The sequence below is a fragment of the Phycodurus eques genome, chromosome 7, assembly GCF_024500275.1.
Source record: "Phycodurus eques isolate BA_2022a chromosome 7, UOR_Pequ_1.1, whole genome shotgun sequence".
NCBI classification, from domain to species: domain Eukaryota; kingdom Metazoa; phylum Chordata; class Actinopteri; order Syngnathiformes; family Syngnathidae; genus Phycodurus; species Phycodurus eques.
Genome location: NC_084531.1, coordinates 5,091,160 through 5,109,345, shown reverse-complemented (window position 1 = coordinate 5,109,345; position 18,186 = coordinate 5,091,160). Strand labels below are relative to the sequence as shown.

The following is an 18,186-nucleotide window of genomic DNA, read 5'->3' as shown; positions in this document are numbered from 1 at the left end:
ATCAAGAAGTATAAGTCCTTACATTTGTCTCTAGCAATGAGGGCTTTAACCGCATTGGCATCTGCATTTTAATTATATTTAGAATTTTGAGAAATATCTATAAAAATAACAAGAGAAAATATGTTATTGTAAATAAGTGTAAGTCGAGAAACACAATACACAAATTTGTAACTTCTATAATATCAAGCTCCAGCCTTAGATTTATTCTACTTTCAATTTTCTCCGCAACAAATGAGGCTGTCACTGTTGTTTTACATTTTTTGTTTAACATTAATTAATGTATTTACATGTTTTTAACGTCCTTCAATACTGTAACAAACTGTAACGTGCATTTATTGTTGTGTGTTTCTATTTGGGGGGGGGGGGCAAGAAGTGTCCTGTTGTGCTCAGCACTGTTAATTCCGAGGGGGTATGAATGCATCGCTCCACACATTGTGGAAAAAAATGGGAGAGAGCGCTTTGAAGTGAGGTTTTCGCCTCTTCTTTTATTTGTTTACATTAATTTCATTTTAATATAATTACATTGAAGGTGAACCCCCACCCAAAAATGTCCACCACATTTTTTTCACCCGATTTTTGGCAGCCCCTTGAGGGCGCAGCACCCTTAGCATTTGCTAACCCCGCCGGCCCCGGATATACCGCTTGTATAACAAAAGTCAATTCACTGTCCCCTCAAAATAAGTCAACATACAGCCATTAATATCTAAACCGTTGACAACAAAAGTGACTGCTGACACGCCCAGCTTGGTGTAGATGGGTCTACCAAATTGGCAAACAAGCGCAGCGAGTCTTGCGCTAGCATTAAAATCAAGATGGGGCAGTCTTTATGCTGAAGTGTAGCAGCAGCGCCGTTTACAAAAAAAATTACAAAAATTCAAAAAAAGAGTCCCTTGTGTTTGAGGATACCTCACAGTTGCTCATTAGGGTTTTGGTCTAGAGGATTGACCAGTCTATCACCTTAGCCCTCAGTCTATCAGCAAGGAACTGGTCATCTTCGAGGTGTGTTTGGGGTCATTACAGTCCCTTGTTGGAATACCGCCCCCCAGCCCACTTTCTGAAGGGAGGGGATCATCCTCTTATTCAGGATGCCATAGTAATGTTGACATTCATGGTTGCCTCAGTGAACTGTTGGGCCCCAGTGCCAGCAGCACTCATGCAGCCTCAGACCGTGACGCTTCCACCACCTTGCATGATGTACACAAGACACAGCAAAAAGTCACTTGTTTCGTCAAATGTAGGCTACAAGCTAATTTGATGCATGCAAATAGTTGGAGCGGGGTTGATAATTGTTTCTGCAGACTAATGCTAACCTCGTATTGATTCATTGTTTGTGTTTTCAGCTTTTCCTGGCAAGCTTATTGGGTGACTACTAAATAAGCAGCTAATTTAAGTTTCTATTTTGCACTGACTTTGGATATGTATGTCCTGAATAGACATAGCTAATATGTTTATTCCGGTTTCATTTTTTTTTTTACTTTCACTCTGTCAATCAGCCTGTATACATTCACAAGGCAGGAGGGTAACTGCACTTTCATTCCGAAAAGTTCCCACTTTTGCCTGTATGGTTGGATGAATCAGTTGAGCCTTTCAAGATTTCCAGATGGATACAGAAATGTATGTAAATTTGAAATTATTTCCAAATAAGTTGTTTTATAAAAGGTACATACAGTTTATAGATTTACTGTGATCTGTAAATTGCGACTGTAGATGAAATCTGATTCATAATATTGTTGAAAATGCACACATTTTTGTTCTGACATTTCAGATTGTTCATATGATTTAACATGATAATTGCAACAAGATAATAGATAAATGTGAATATTTCCCCAAATGTAGTTGTAATTATGTGCACCCAAAAAATGGTAAAAAACTGAATTGTCATTATTTATAGCTCATAAGGCCACAGACATGCTGGTCTGGCCCACTTCAGATTAAATTGGGGCGAATGTGGCCCACAAACTAAAACGAGTTTCACACCCCTGCTGGAGCCTATCCCAGCTGACTTTGAGCGAGAAGCGGAGCACACACTGGACTGGTTGGCAGACCATTCCAACCCAGTATGTCTATCTTGGACTCATCAGACCACAGGACATGGGTCTAGTAATCCATATCCTTAGTTAGTCTCCAGCTAACATTTGTGGGTTTTCTTGTGGATCACCTTTAGAAGAGGCTTCCTTCTGTGACGCCAGCCATGCAGACCAATTTGATGCAGTGGTCGTCGTATGGAGAGAGCATTGCCAGACTGACCACCCAGCCTCTAAAACCTAAAACTAACAATGCTGGCAACACTCCTATCTATTTTCCGAAGACAATCTGTGGATATGACGTCTGGGTGGAACCTGTCCTGTTAAAATACTGTAGGGTCTTAGCAATCTTTTTATAGCCTAGGCCATCTTTATGTAGAGCAAAGAAAAACTATTATCAGACATTTCTTTGCTATGAGGTGCCATGTTGAACTTTCAGTGATCAGTATAGGAGAGTGTGAGAGCGATAACACCAAATTTACCACACCCGCTCACCATTTACACCTGACGCAGGTAACTGTCTACATGGAAACAGGTTAGTGTATCTGCAATTTTTTTTTTTTTTTTTATTGTTTCAAGACTTCGTCCATACAGAGCCAACGTTTTGGGAGCTAAAACAATGATAATTGTTTTAAAAACCGAAACCCAGAGTGGATGGGTTACAAAACACCGCCCAAGCGTTTTTGTGTGCAAAACACATACACATTTTTCCTGGGACGATGACGTGGTTGTCTCAGTTCCGTCTGACCGAGCGCAAATACCGCCAACAACAACACAACAATTGTGGATCAGCGTGTCAGAGGTTCTTTACCTTGGCATTCATTTAGACTTTTGTTCCGAAGCAGAAGTTCCCCCGAAATTATTCAACTTTGGTTTCATCTGACCGAAGCACTCTCTTACTCATATATTCACCGTCAAACTTAATGGCGGGCCTGTACATGTGCCTTCTTGATCAGGGGGACCTTGCGGGAAATGCAAGATTTCAGTCGCATTATGGTGCAGTGTTACCAACTGTTTAGGTGGTGGCTGATCTCCTAATTGCCATTAGGTGGAGACTCGAGTCACATGACTTGGCTCGATGCAGATTCGTGTTGCCAATTGTTTTTAGGACATGCCACTTGCTTGGACCCGACTTGACTGACTTATTATTCACGAGAATTTGAAACATGACGTCTTTCCTGTTTACAGTTTTATATCAGCGTTTTCAACATAGTGTACCATCTGTTTTATTTTTGAAAGAAAAGCATCCTTGTCCCCGCCAAAAACAACAACACTAAATTTCTCTTTCTGCTCTAACTGTCTGCTGGACCCTAATACTCTTTCTCCTTCCACTCGCGCCCGGTCCCTGACTTAGCCGAGACACATTCAGGGCCTTAAACTTGTAGAACTCTTAAAACCATTTAAACACATAACTGTAGGGTCGTTAACAATTTTAAAAACACATTCCTTGTATGAACAAGTTAGGTTAACTGTTATAGCACCTACTCTACCGTAACTTGTTGTAACCAAGCTGGTTAGCCTACATTTTATTTTCGTAATATAATACTATGGACATGTAATAAAACGCACACAATTTTACAACATTTTCATTGTGTGTTTTATGCAGTTTTAACTGATATGCTGTCAATTATCAACATCAAGAACCAACCGTAAAAGTTGAAAAAGTGAGCAGCCTTTCAAGAGGGTCACCCAAGTATTCCCTCACATACAAATATTTGAAACCTCAATTACAACGGACAAATGAGTAGTTTAAACACTAATGTATAAATGCTGACAGCTCTGACCGCACTTCTAACGTAATTTAGCGGCCAACGCAACTCAGTGCTGGTTTTAAATTAATTCGCAGTCAAAGACATTTTGATCTTTTCAGGGATTCTTGGCTTGGAAGCGGTTGGGAAATCCTCTCTCAGCTCATTTTTTTTTTTTTTTACCGTCACCTGCTGTCTTTAATTCATGCATGCTGTTTTCTCTTTTCCCCCTCTCTGTTCTCTTGCGCTCTGCTGTCCCTTTTGAAGTATTTGGGAGTCCTGCGGCTTTCAAAGGGTCAAACAAGGGCAGCCTACTGTCCGATCGAAGGCAGAGCGTGGGATAAACATTTAGTACCACCTGTCCTTGTTGCTCTGAGTTGACACCACTGGTGTCACTGTACTCACACCTCTCTATATCACCTCTCACTGCTTACAAATTATTTCCACTTGTTTACACAGCAGCAATGTAGGAGTAAAGTGGCGAAAGCACACACTTTAGGTAGTAGAGCTCGTGGCCATGTACTCAGGGATGTGTTGCGAGTGTAAGGATCCCTACTGTCTGACAACCGTCACACTGAGACAAATTAAGAAGTCACACTGGTAAAAGCCCACCCTTCCCTTACACTCCACAATATTGAGGACTCATTCTGGCCCAAGCCCACAGCAGCGGGGGTGTTTGATTGAGGGAAAGAACTGTGTCCTGGGGAGAGAGTCAATTACAGGTCTGGGGTCAACAGAGAATGGAATGAGGCATCCGAAAGGCCTTCAAGATGGAACATTTGCCTTTCAAATAGCGCCCATAGATCAAACCTTTCTGAGGATTTGTGGGTCTGTCAGTGCATGTCTCCATTGTAGAGTAGGATTGTCTTCTTCAGCCCCAGTTTCCTGTCCGGTGTGCCCAGGAGGACGTGTTGCACAGAATCCTCAGGAGCAGGGTGAATCAAAACTGGGCTTCAAAGCACAGTTTGACGCAGACAACTCCTCAAACACCTGTATAACTTTACGCACTGACTGGAAAGGAATACGCTTGTGCCAGCTGCCTCTACTGGCTCCACCGGGGCCTCTATAGGCTGAGTTTTTACTGAGGAAAACATATAGAGGAGCGGGGAGGCCACAACGCAATCGAAGCCAACCCTGACCGAGGCCCAGAGTTGGCAAGACTCCCGACGGATTGAAGCGGGTAGGCAGAGTGACGAGGTGCTCCTGGGTCACAGGATTATGGAAGCTAAGCGCTCCCCCTCCAAAATTAAGAAACAGCCCAATAGCTTTGATTTGAGGAGGGACAGTGTTGAGCAACTCTCTTCTCCCATCACAAACTGTACAAAATGACAAACCCTGTCTTTCCAGCCACCAGCCTTTATGGCCATCCGGAGAGCTCACACCTAAAACAACAAAAGCGTGCAGTCAGTGATTGAAGCCTTAAAGCTATAATCCATAAATTCTGTTGCCCCCGACGCTTGAATTCAGTATTACATTAACAGAAAACGTCGCTTCAATGACGTAGAATCCCCTTGTATGTGATGATTCGACAACATATTTATTTTATTTTGAAGGACAGCCGGTATAGAAAAAAAGATGGCTTCTTCAGAAGAGGCATCCATCTATCCATTTTCTGTACCGCTTATCCTCACTAGGTTCGCGGGTGTGCTGGTGCCTATCACACCTAACTCTGGGTGAGAGGTGGGGTTCACCCCGAACTGGTCATCAGCCAATTGCCAGGCACATATAGACTAACAATCATTCACACCTACGGGCAATTTAGAGTCTTCAATTAACCTATCATGCATGTTTTTGGAATATGGGCGGAAACTGGAGTACCTGTAGAAAGCCCACGCAGGCACAGGGAGAACATGCAAGCTCCACACAGGGGAGGCCAGATTTGAACCTGGGACCTCAGAACTGTGAGGCAGATGTGCTAACCAGTCGTCCATCGTGCCGCCTCGGAAGAAGGAATTGTGGTGAATACACTATTATTGCTGTGTTTTGTATATGCACTGCTCGGACGTTGCTGAATTACTGAGTTGTTTTACATCAGGCACCTTGTTGGGTAGCTAAGGGGTCCTCGAGTTTGGTCACGGCAGATGTTTTTGTTTTGTTTTATCATAGAAGCCTGTCTACATTTGTGATGAAGATATCAAACAAAAATATTCCAGGAAGGACAATACAGACAAAGTGATTCATTCCCTATTGCGTTTGTGCATGCATTGTTTGGTGCATGCATTTTACGTCAGGCACCTTAGTGGGCAGCTAACGAGTCCTCGGAAAGAGATTTTGTTCATTCGCGGAAATTATTATTATTCCTTTTGTTGTTGTTTTAATTTACACAGTAATTATTGTATGATTATCTTTTTTTGCTACAGAAACGCAAAATAATATGTTTAGTGAGCTTTTTACAGTAAAATGTGTAATTTCCTAACGTCATTTTTGGTGCGGCACCAAGTGGGCTAGCACGGGAACTGAATCAGGCATTCACTCAATATATGTAAAAAAAACAAAACCTGAAAAATATAGCAAGATGTTACAGCAACTGATAGGCTTAATCAGCACTGCGTCATTGCCTCGAGTAGTGGCTTGCGTGAAAAATTACTTTTTTTTTTTTTTTTTTTTTTAAACAAAGGCAATAGTTACAGACTGCTGGTTTAACAAAACAAACATGCATTTTGCAATTCTTAAGAGGTTTTGTCACTGTCTACAAATGCTCAAATTGGTGTTCTGAATGATAACAACCCCCCCCCACACACACACACACACTTTGTACAATAGATATAACCAAATGTAGTCGAAATAAGCCCTAAAGTCAGGAAAGGTGCCGCAATGCAGTGTTGTACGTGCTGCCTTGAGATACGAGTTACCTGACTAACGAGTTAACACCATATACTATATATATATATATATATATATAATCCTTTAAGCAAAGTATATTTGAATAGAAAAGGTGCAGCAACCCATAAGGAAAAACAAAACTGGAACTCATAGTCATATACTGTATTCTTATCCTCTGCTAGAAGCTAGACTTTACTGTAGCCGTCTCGGTCTTAAAGCGTCTTTCTTACATTGTCCCCAGGTGGCCAGGGCAGGCACACCAGAAGGAGCAGCAAAATGGCTCTTCAATTGATGTAATATGTGACAAAAACTGATTAATTCTTTTTATTCTATTTAATTATGTCATTAAAGTGTGTTTTTATAAAGTACAATATTATAGAGAGCTGGAAAGGATGAATGGCATGTCCATTCATTTTAATGAGGAAAGATGATTTGCAATATAATGAATTTGAGTTAAAAGTGTGGTCGCAGAATTAATTAAACTCATATCTCAAGGAACCATCATTGTATAACGAGGTGATTGCGCACAAATGTTTGCTAAAATGTTAAAAATTGCAGCGAGTAGCACAGTAAAACAGCAAATATGTGAGTTTAAGTCAGGGGAAGTGAATTTGCAAATGCCAAACAGGGAATATGTGAGCGTTCACTGTACATCTTATATTGGCAAACATAAAAAGGTCAAATAATTATTTTTAAATAAATATACATGCTCATAACATAGATATAGATGAACAATTGGAACATTGTTTAAAATATCAAACAGAGAAACGTCTGGGTTTGCTGAGATACTGTAGTTAACCCTAACCCTAACCCTATTAATGACAAAACCTTCTTACCAATTTTGTAGACAGAACTGTTGCAGACCTCCACTTCCCAGTAATATTGCCCCTGTGCAATGACAACATCAGCGCAAACTTGAGGGAGGTAAACCATTACCCCAGGATCAGAGGTCCTCATTAGCTTCTTGATTTTGTTTGGAAGTGGACCAAAAGAGACCGCTTCTTGGTAAGTAACAGTGAGGAAGGAGTTGGAAAGAAGGAGCGAAGGGGGGGCTGTTGCTTGATCCAGAGCAAATTTTAAACCTTAAAAAAAGAGAGAATGACAGCAGGCTGAACATCCACATACATACATCTAGTCTACGTTTGGGAATCTCAATGATGATTACTTACCAAAAACAGACTGCTCCATCGCCTCCTCATGTAGTTCTATATTGCCCTCAGCTGGTGATACGGTGAAACTGCAAGCACTGGAGCCTGGATATATTATCAACAACACGAATTGTTTCCACAATCAATGGTAAAGTCATTCATTCATCCGTTTGTTTTCGACAGTGGTTGTCCTCATTAGGGTCACACGTGAGCTGGAGCCTATCCCAGCTAAGTGGGCAGAGGCAGGGTACACACCGTGGACTGGTCGCCAGCCAATCACATAGACACAAAGACCGGAGACAAATTCCTTGTGTGTTTTGGACATACTTGGCAAATAAAGATGATTTTCCATCCATTTTCTGAGCCGTTTCTCCTCACTAGGGTCGCGGGCGTGCTGGAGCCTATCCCAGCTGTCATCGGGCAGGAGGCGGGGTACACCCTGAACTGGTTGCCAGCCAATCACAGGGCACATAGAAACAAACAACCATTTGCACTCACAGTCACACCTACGGGCAATTTACAGTCTCCAATTAATGCATGTTTTTGGGATGTGGGAGGAAACCGGGGTGCCCCGAGAAAACCCACGCATGCACGGGAAGAACATGCAAACTCCACACAGGCGGGGACGGGGATTGAACCCCGCACCACAGAACTGTGAGGCTGACGCTCTAACCAGTCGTCCACCGTGCCGCCTAATTGTAAAACACTATGTATTCAAAAAAAAATAATCTGAATTTATAAGCATCGATAACCGATCTATCACATTCATTGTAACCACCAGCAGTAGTAACAATATTATAGTCTTGTTGATAGCTGTTAACTTACTGTCAATCCATTCTCTATAGCGCTCGTCCTCATTCAGGCCCCGGACAACTGGGGCCATCCGAGGTGACTGGGTGAGAGGCGGGGTACACCCCGGACTGGTCACCAGTCAATGACTTACATTACTTAAAACGTTTTTCTGCACTTCCGTTGATTTTACAACTGCTGAGGACATTCTGTTCTATCACATTCATCCTTCTATACAATTTTACATGTTGGTGCTGCTGCTTAAGCAAGACGTCTTGAAATAAAAACAAAAAAGAAAGACATTTTGATAGAGTTGAGTTGCCTCTGAGTTGCATCTTGCTAATGTTCTGTGGTCAATTTTTACGAAAAAATGGAAAACTACTCCTTCACTGTCTGAAGTATGGGTGTATTTTTTAGAATTTAAACAGAAATGTTCTAAATCACACAGACAACAAAAATTATTTGTGATTTATTAGAAAACCTGAACTGCACCCCTTTAATATAATTGAATAGCTAATATGTGTTAAAACGTCTAGAATACACATTGAAAAGAAAGAACAGAACCAGTACCACCTGCCCTACTCCTTCAATGCAAAGCTGGCACAACTTATTGGGACCTGTTACATCGCTTCAGTAAAATTAAATCTGGCTGATTGAACTGGAAAAAAAAGGGGAAAAAAAGAAAAGAAACTGTTGACTGTTACTGTTACACGGTTGTATAAAGAAGTTGACGACCGAATTGAAATTTGTGCATCTTTTGTGCAATTTTTAAAGGCATTTTCCTCAAAATTTTGGTTTGATTTACACAACTTCAGGGGCATTCAACTCCAGAGGTTCAATTGTAAATAAAAACATGGCCCTAAACCTATTCGGTATGAAAAGTGACACCCAGTGAATGTAAATGAGGCTGGGCTGTCTTTGTACAGTAAAGGCAGACTTTTTGAGGCAGCTCTTGCATTGGCTCTCATAAAATGAGATGCATACATGTAAATAAACTCACATTGTGCTCTCTCTTCATATGCAGTCACGGCGTAGGCGTCCACCTGAATTTGACAGTGGAACTGGAAGAATTTTTGACAGTAATTAATGCAGATACTATATTACATATGCTTAAACTAATTCATGACAGTGACATCTCTTACCTGCATACGTGGTGGTGGTTGGTGTGGTTCAGATGCTCCATCGCATCTGCCAGTCTCCTGGCTGACACATTCAGACTTAAGAGTAGGATATTTTGGGAGACAGGATAGCGCAGTGGACCATGTCCTACATGGCAGCTCCACATCATACAGACACAATGGACACAACACAGAGCAGACACGTGGGCTCGGACCACAGCGAGGAGATTGACCGGACCTCTTCTCCCCTTCCATTGATATACAGTGAATACACATGGTATGAGAACATGGCAGAATCAGGGTCTCGTCATTGTCTCTGTTACAAGCAGGACATCTGGAGAAGTCATGCAACCGCTCAGTGCATTTGTTTTTATCCCTGTCAATACATTTCTTTTCTCTGGGACAAAAGGTCAGTTCTGACATTTTGATGCTTCAACAAATGCTTTACCATTTCCTTTTGGACTCCCTAATTTCTTCTTCGGTCGAAAGCGCTAGGATGGAATTTTTTTTGTTCACATCTGATGTTTGTCATTTGAGTTGACTTTGAATTTATGAGAAAAAAGCAATAACATGAAATAAATACAATAATTCCATTTACTGTGTGAAAGCGTGACTGTCTGTATCCAATTATGCTCTTCAGAAAGCAAGGCCTCAGGCATCGGTAAACAGTTTCCCATCCTGTTGTTCAGAAGACATCTGCCTAAATGCAGATGCTGTGGTGTGTAGGGATATCCTGCGGCAGTAAAAATGACAAAATTCACTTTTCTCCAAAAGACTTAAATCACACTGACAGCTTGAAGCATATAAAGACGAAAGTCCCCATGTTGTGCCAACTCTGTTGTGTCCCAAATGACTGCTGCAGCTGCATTATGGAGAATGGTTTGAGAGCTGATAAAAGAGAAAAAAGGGGGTGTTCGTGACAGAGCGGCCCAGCCTTTGAAAAGGCACTTACTGCTTGGTGTTGCCACGGTAACGGCTCTTCCCATAGAAAAGCACAGCCATACAAGCTTGTGTTGCAAAGACCTCTTGCGTGAATAAAATGTTTGTGCGCATGTACTCATCTATTTAAATTGCAATGCAACTTTTTTTCACATTATACTAAAGAGGCCAGCCGTGTATTCAGTGTTCACACACAGATCATCCTACAAGACAACATGATATGAGTGGCATATACATTCTACAGTTAGGCCAAGCCAGGCAAGCCAAGCCAAGCCAAGCAAAGCCAAGGCAGGCCAAGCAAAGCCAAGCCAAGCCAAGGCAGGCCAAGCCAAGGTGGGCCAAGCGAATCCAGGCCAAGCCAAGACAAGGCTGGCAGAGCCAGGCCAGGCCAAGTCAGGCAAGCCAGGCAAACCCAGGCCAGGCCAAAGCAGGACAAGGCAGGCCCAGCCAAGCCAAGCCACGCCAAGGCAGGCTAAGCAAAGCAACGCCAAGCCAGGCCAAGCAAGTGCAAGGCAGGCCAGGCCAAGCAAGTGCAAGGCAGGCCAGGCCAAGGCAGGCCAGGCAAAGCCAGGGCAGGCCAAGCCAAGGCAGGCCAAGCTAAGCCACACCAAGTCAGGCCAGGCCAAGGCTGGCCAGGCCAAGGCTGGCCAGGACAAGTTAAGCCAGGCCAAGGCAAGGCAGGCCAAGCCAAGGCAGGCCAAGCGAAGCCAAGGCAGGCCAAGCCAAGACAGGCCAACCCGAGGCAGGCCAGGCCAGGCCAAGCTAAGCCAAGGCAGGCCAAGTCAAGCCAGGCCAGGCCAGGCCAAGCCAAGACAGGTCAAACCAAGGCAGGCCAAGCCAAGGCATGCCAGGCCAAGGCAGGCCAAGCCAAGGCAAGGCTGATTAGCCCAAGTTAAGCCAGGCCAATGCAGGACAGGCCAAGTCAAGCCACAGCAGGCCAAGCCAAGCCAAGGCAGGCCAGGCCAAATTAAGCCAGGCCAAGGCAAGGCAGGCCAAGCCAAGGCAGGCCAAGCGAAGCCAAGGCAGGCCAACCCGAGGCAGGCCAGGGCAGGCCAAGCCAAGTCAAGGCTGGCCAGGCCAAGTTAAGCCAGAGCAAGGCAGGCCAAGCCAAGTGAAGCCAAGGCAGGCCAAGCCAAGGCAGGCCAACCCGAGGCAGGCCAGGCCAAGGCAGGACAGGCCAAGTCAAGCCACGGCAGGACAAGCCAAGTCAGGCCAGGCCAAGGGAGGCCAAGTCAAGGCTGGCCAGGCCAAGTTAAGACAGGCCAAAGCAAGGCAGGCCAAGCGAAGCCAAGGCAGGCCAAGTGAAGCCAAGGCAGGCCAAGCGAAGCCAAGGCAGGCCAAGCCAAGCCAAGGCAGGCCAAGCCAAGGCAGGCCAACCCAAGGCAGGTCAGGCCAGGCCAAGCCAAGCCAAGAAAGGCCAAGCCAGGCCAAGCAAAGCCAGGCCAAGGCAGGTCAAGCCAAGCCAAGCCAGGCCAATGCAGGCCAGGCCAAATCAAACCAAGGCAGGCCAAGCCAAGCAAAGGCAGGCCAAGCCAAGGCAAGCCAGGCCAAGACAGGTCAGACAAAGGCAGGCCAAGCCAAGGCAGGCCAGGCCAGGCTAAGGCAAGGATGGCCAGCCCAAGTTAAGCCAGGCCAAGGCAAGCCAGGCCAAGACAGGCCAAGCCAAGCCAACCCAGGCCAAGCCAGGACAGGCCAGACCAAGGCAGGCCAAGCCAAGGCAGGTCAGGACAAGTTAAGCGAGGCCAAGGCAGGCAAAGCTTATCTTATTTATGCTAAAACATCTCAATAATTCCCAAGACATTTGGGAGGATATTATAGACTGACGAGATGAAAGTTGAGCTTTTCGGCGTGTGTGTGTCTCCTTACATATGGCATAAACGTAGAACAGCATTCCAGAAAAAGAACACCATACCACCAGTCAAACATGGTGGTGGTAGTGTGATGTCTTGGGCTGCTTTTCCCATTCAGGACCTGGACAACTTCCTGCGATTGATGGAATCATGAATTCTGGTCTTTAACAGAAAATTTAACACATCTGACAATAACAAAGATTTTGGGAGAATATTATGTGGACTGACGAGATGAAAGTTGAGCTTTTTGGAAGGTGTGTGTCTTGTTACTTTTGGCGTACATGTAGCACAGCATTTTAGAAAAAGAACATCATACCCATTCAAACATGGTGGTGGTAGTGCGACTGTCTTGGGCTACTTTGCTTGGTCCTTCAGGACCTGGACAACCTCCTGTGATTGATGGAAAAGTGAATTCTGCTCTTTAACAGATAATCCTGAAGGAGGATGTTCAGCCATCAGTTTGTAACCTCAAGCTCAAGCGCACTTGAATTCTGCAGCATGATAACGATCAAAAACACACCAGCAAGTTAACTTCTGAATGGCTTAAAAAAACAAAATGAAGGTCAAAGTCCAGACTTTAATCTGAAAATGCTGGATTTCAGTTATTGCTGCTGAGGATGGCCCAACCAGTTATTGGGTTAAGGGGGCAATTACTTTTCACCCAGGGCAAGGTAACTTGAATAGTTTTTTTCCTTAATCAATGAAATCACCATTTAAAAACAGCATTTTCAGTTCACTTGTGTCATATTTGTCTGATACAGTATCTACATTTGTTTGATGGCCGTAAAAATTAAAGTAGGGGAACTATGCGAAAATATAACAACGTATAAGAACTGAAAAACATATGTATAAAATATAAGAACTGTACATGGTTTTGGAAAGCGGGATGAAGCCGAAGCACATGGAATACAAATCCAAAACCCAACTGTAAAGCAAACGTGCTAACCACTTGCTCATCGTGCTGCAGATATAGATTGATCGACAGATGGATGGACCGAGGGACGGCTAGGCGGACGGACGGACAGACAGACAGACAGACAGACAGACAGACAGACAGATAGACAGATAGATAGATAGATAGATAGATAGATAGATAGATAGATAGATAGATAGATAGATAGATAGATAGATAGTAATAATTAATAATAATAATAATTTTGACTCCCCAAGACTGGGTAAGAATAATTAAATGGCATGTACTTAAATGGGAATCTTGCATTAGACATACCTAATGAACTTGTGGGAAAACGTCATCCAATTCAAATACTTAAAGTCGGTATTTTGGTTCGATCATTTATTTGTGTGTCGCCTACTGACTGTATACCCGTTGGAAAGAAAAGCTTTTTCTCCCCAGTGGCGCCTGGTGGATCTGATGGGTTACTACCCAAGTTTCCCCGAATGCAAAATCAGCAGAGGCATGGATTTACCCCAAAAACAAATGTTAGCGTTTTATTACAAATATCTTTTCTCTTATGTTTCTTACCAGGAAGCTGGTGCGTCTGGGCAAAATACAGTGTTGTGATTGGTCAGGACTCAGAACAGAAGAGCTCATGCGATTTTAATCAACGAGCTGCAGAAAGATTGAAACCCTCTCGTCAAGCGTTATACATATAGCGCAATCATAACGGAAATTGTGTTTTACTTGATTCTGTACAATTTGATTTACTAACCACGTTGTTAATGAAAGTACAGGAGTTTAAAAATTAGCAAACACAATAGTTTTACTGTTTCCTGCCACAATCACAATCAAGTTTAATGGTTATTACAGGATTAGTTTGTTTTTTAATTTGAATAGCAGACCCGGAAATACATGCGAATGGTGTGACTTGATGTTTGTGCGTCACATGATAGCTCACGCATGGATTTGCAGAGAAATTCACCATCATGGGGACCTTTATGCACTTATATCCGACTTTTAAAACTTTTTTAAACGTTCGCTCAACTTAGCGAACGCTCTCATTTGTATTTTTTTGCTCACATCAAACACTTATTTCCGGCGTTGCTATGTTTTTAGCCAGGAAACGTTTTTTCGATTCTGCGGTGACCAGGACGTGTCACTGATTAACTTTCCTAAGTTTATAGAGGTGCCATTCGTAAAAGAAAAAATAATTGGGATATCCAGAAGAAGAAAAAACGCGAAATAGCGACGCTTGTCTAGTTTCAAGATGACAGAACGGACCCCTCTTCTCCACTACCGCCTCTCCACCAGCGTCAATGAATCCGAGCAGTGGGCATCTCCGTCCGGCCAGGTGCCAGAGGAGCATCCGGTCACCCGGCGCCGGTTCTCCCACTCGAGTCAACCGAAAAAACTGTCCACCTTCTTCGGTGTGGTCATCCCAACCTTGCTGTCAATGTTCAGCGTGGTTGTATTTCTGAGAATCGGTGAGTCTCGATGGCTATCCAAGCATTGTTATTCGTGATTATATCTAATTGCGCATACTCTTATTTTGAAGTTCTAAACTACTTTTGATTCACGCGGTAGACCGCAACATATATATATATATATATATATATATATATATTCCAAAGTCCTTTTGAATAGATACAAACAATGAAATAAAAAATCAACACAAGATAGTCTATTGAGAAAATGACACAAATAAAAAAACAAAGCACCAATTCAAGGAGTGGGAAGAAGTAACGAATTTATCAGGCTACGCCCCTAATTCTGAGAACAGATCAGACTTGTATAATAGTAGTGATATAGGAAGCCAATGGTACACACACACACACACACACACACACACACACACACACACACACACACACACACACACACACACACACACACACATGCATATGAACATTCCGTATATATATTTATAACTTCATAAGTTGCAGGTGTTCACAAAATATCGTGAGGATCTGGATGGGAACTAACATTACACTTGTACTTCCTGTTACGAGTTGGGCCCTGTTAGTGTGTGTATCGTGTCTGGTTTAATACGGTAAAATTGTTCCTTTTTTTTCACGTTGTAGTACATTGGACGTGTACTTGATCTTTGGGAATATAAAAATAGACACACCCTTGTTATTTAATTCATCTATTGTCTGTATCACTTATGCTTATTAGGGTTGTGGGTGAGCTAGAGCCTATGTTGACTTGGGGGCGAGAGGCTTGGTGCACCCTGGACTGGTCACTACCCAATCGCAGGGCACACATAACAACCATTGACACTAACATTCACACCTCAGGAAAATTTAGTCTTCAGTGAACCTAAGATGCATGTTTTTGGAATGTGGGAGGAAGCTGTAGTACCCGGAGAAAACCCACACTAGCACAGGAGAACGTGCAAACTCCACAAAGGAAGGCCAGAGCCTGGATTCAAACAGTAAACCTCCGAACTGTGAGGCAGATGTGCTAACCACCCCATCAGTGTACCGCCTTTAGTATTTCATCCAAGTGAAAATATGACAGTGGGGTGGCCTTGTAGATTGCACGTCTGTCTCACAGTTTTGAATTTGAAAAAGCTCAGACAACCATGACACACTAGGACTGAGCTTCACGTTCATATCGGTTCTTTGAGTGTTGATATTCTGTGTTAAATCTCTTAGTTCCACCACCGGTATTTTTACCCACACCCAAGTCTCGTGAGACGTCAGCTGCTGTGGTGTACATACATATGCTTGAATCGGCACACGCACATAGAGAAACACACACACACGCACACACACACACACACACACACACAGTCACATTTGTGTGTGTACAAGTTGAGACTGTTCGCTCACACTAATATGCCGACTTCGATTAACAATAGTTTTATTGTTGAACTGAAAGTTAGGATATGTTTCAAACATCATCCTGCTGTGGAGCTTCTGTCTGTTATTATTATACTATGATGATGATTATTATTATTTTTATGATTATTATTTATTTTTCAATAATCACACTTGTTATTACCGCCACCAATAAAAAAAGCACAAAAGCGAGTGGTATTTATTTATTTATTTATTTTTTACAAAAAAATAAAAATAAAAAAAACTACCCTTGGAGACTTTATGGATATGTGTCATGTGGAGAGCAAGTTTTGGTGCACATAGGAATAAAAACATTTGAAAACGTTTTTCACTCAAACCAATAAATCTCCCCTCTCCATTATGCAAATGGTACAGTCTAATCCAGACTCTACTACACTATCCAGGATAGAATATAATTTCCGACTTTATTTAACTTTGTGGAGCTGCTTGAAGAAAGAATACTATGATAATTGTATTTAGCTGAGGAACTGTGTTATGTATTCTTTTTGAGTGATAAGGGCCATAAGCCCCCGTCCCAATGTTGGTACATTTCTGCCTGGTCGTTCACAGAGGACTTTATCATGCCCAACCCAATCATGTGGCATAAAGATGATATCCTTCCTCTCGTCAGTTGAATGATAAAGTTCAACTTGCACAATGCTAATAAAAAAATACTCAAAATAAGACACAAATCAGGAAAATTGAAGAAATGCAGTATTGTATTATAAACTAATTGTCACATGCAAATATGCTGAGGAGCTGCTGGTCATGAATACTCAAGATTTTCATCATGGACCAATACAATACAACACACTTGCTTTAGATTCAGTATCTACTTTGTGCATACCAACAGATATTTTGGGAAATTCTTAAAACTTCTAGATTCTTTGTTCAAGAATAATTTTGTCTTGGTGGAGGTCTGCTCTCTTCTGAGTACCTTTCTAAAATTTACAAATATAAAATAATAATGTGAACAAAGTAAATGCACACAGTAAATTTGAGAGCATTGACAATAGCATGTACTACAAGGTACTAGAAATAATGCATGACCAATTGGATTCTGCAGTTTTATACCCCACAGTCTCCACTTCGCTGTAGCAGCCCATTTTTGTGCTGCCCTTATGCTGTGCTCTAATAGGGTTACTTTGTTTTTCGTGAAATGACATTCAATTACATTCTCTAAAATATGCAATGTATCAGGCTTGCACTTTTGTCTCAATGGATAGTTTAATAATAGAACATTATTCCATGCCTCTATCTATCTATCGATCGATCGATCGATCGGTCTGTCTGTCGGTCTGTCTGTCTGTCTGTCTGTCTGTCTGTCTGTCTGTCTGTCTGTCTGTCTGTCTGTCTGTCTGTCTGTCTGTCTGTCTGTCTGTCTGTCTGTCTGTCTGTCTATCTATCTATCTATCTATCTATCTATCTATCTATCTATCTATCTATCTATCTATCTATCTATCTATCTATCTATTATATCTATTCATTCACACTGGCCAAACTGCCTTTCAGTTAAGTCAGTGATAAACCCTGATGGCCTTTAACATAATAATTTTTTTTCCTGCAGGTTTCTTGGTTGGCCAGTCTGGACTGTACCAAGGAATTGCCATGTTTATTGTGGCCTACTTCATAATCTGCATGACTGTTTTGTCAGTATGTGCCATCTCCACAAATGGAGCCCTAGATGCTGGGGGGGCCTATTGTATCCTCTTGGACAGATTAAATTTATGTGAAAACTGCACTTTACATCTTGTGAATTACAACCCCAATTCCAATGAAGTTGGGATGTTGTCTTAAACATAAATAAAAACAGAATACAATGATTTGCAAATTATGTTCAACCTATATTTAATTGAATACACAAAAGACAAGATATTTAATGTTCAAACTGATAAACCTTATTATCTTTAGCAAATAATCATTAACTTAGAATTTTATGGCTGCAACACGTTCCAAAAAAGCTGGGACAGTTGGCAAAAAAGACTGAGACAGTTGAGGAATGCTCA

At 42.4% G+C, this 18,186-nt stretch overlaps 1 protein-coding gene across 1 annotated transcript in view; it reads left to right on the top strand.

Moving 5' to 3' along the window:
* The first annotated feature begins 14,288 nt into the window (after window positions 1-14,288).
* Window positions 14,289-18,186, top strand: part of zgc:153039 (uncharacterized protein LOC767698 homolog) — an 80,192-nt gene continuing 76,294 nt past the window's right edge. Inside the window, exons 1-2 of the mRNA XM_061682036.1 lie at window positions 14,289-14,821; window positions 17,748-17,882. Coding sequence (XP_061538020.1) covers window positions 14,605-14,821; window positions 17,748-17,882 — 352 coding nt within the window. The 5' untranslated portion in view covers window positions 14,289-14,604. The remainder of the gene's footprint in view (window positions 14,822-17,747; window positions 17,883-18,186) is intronic.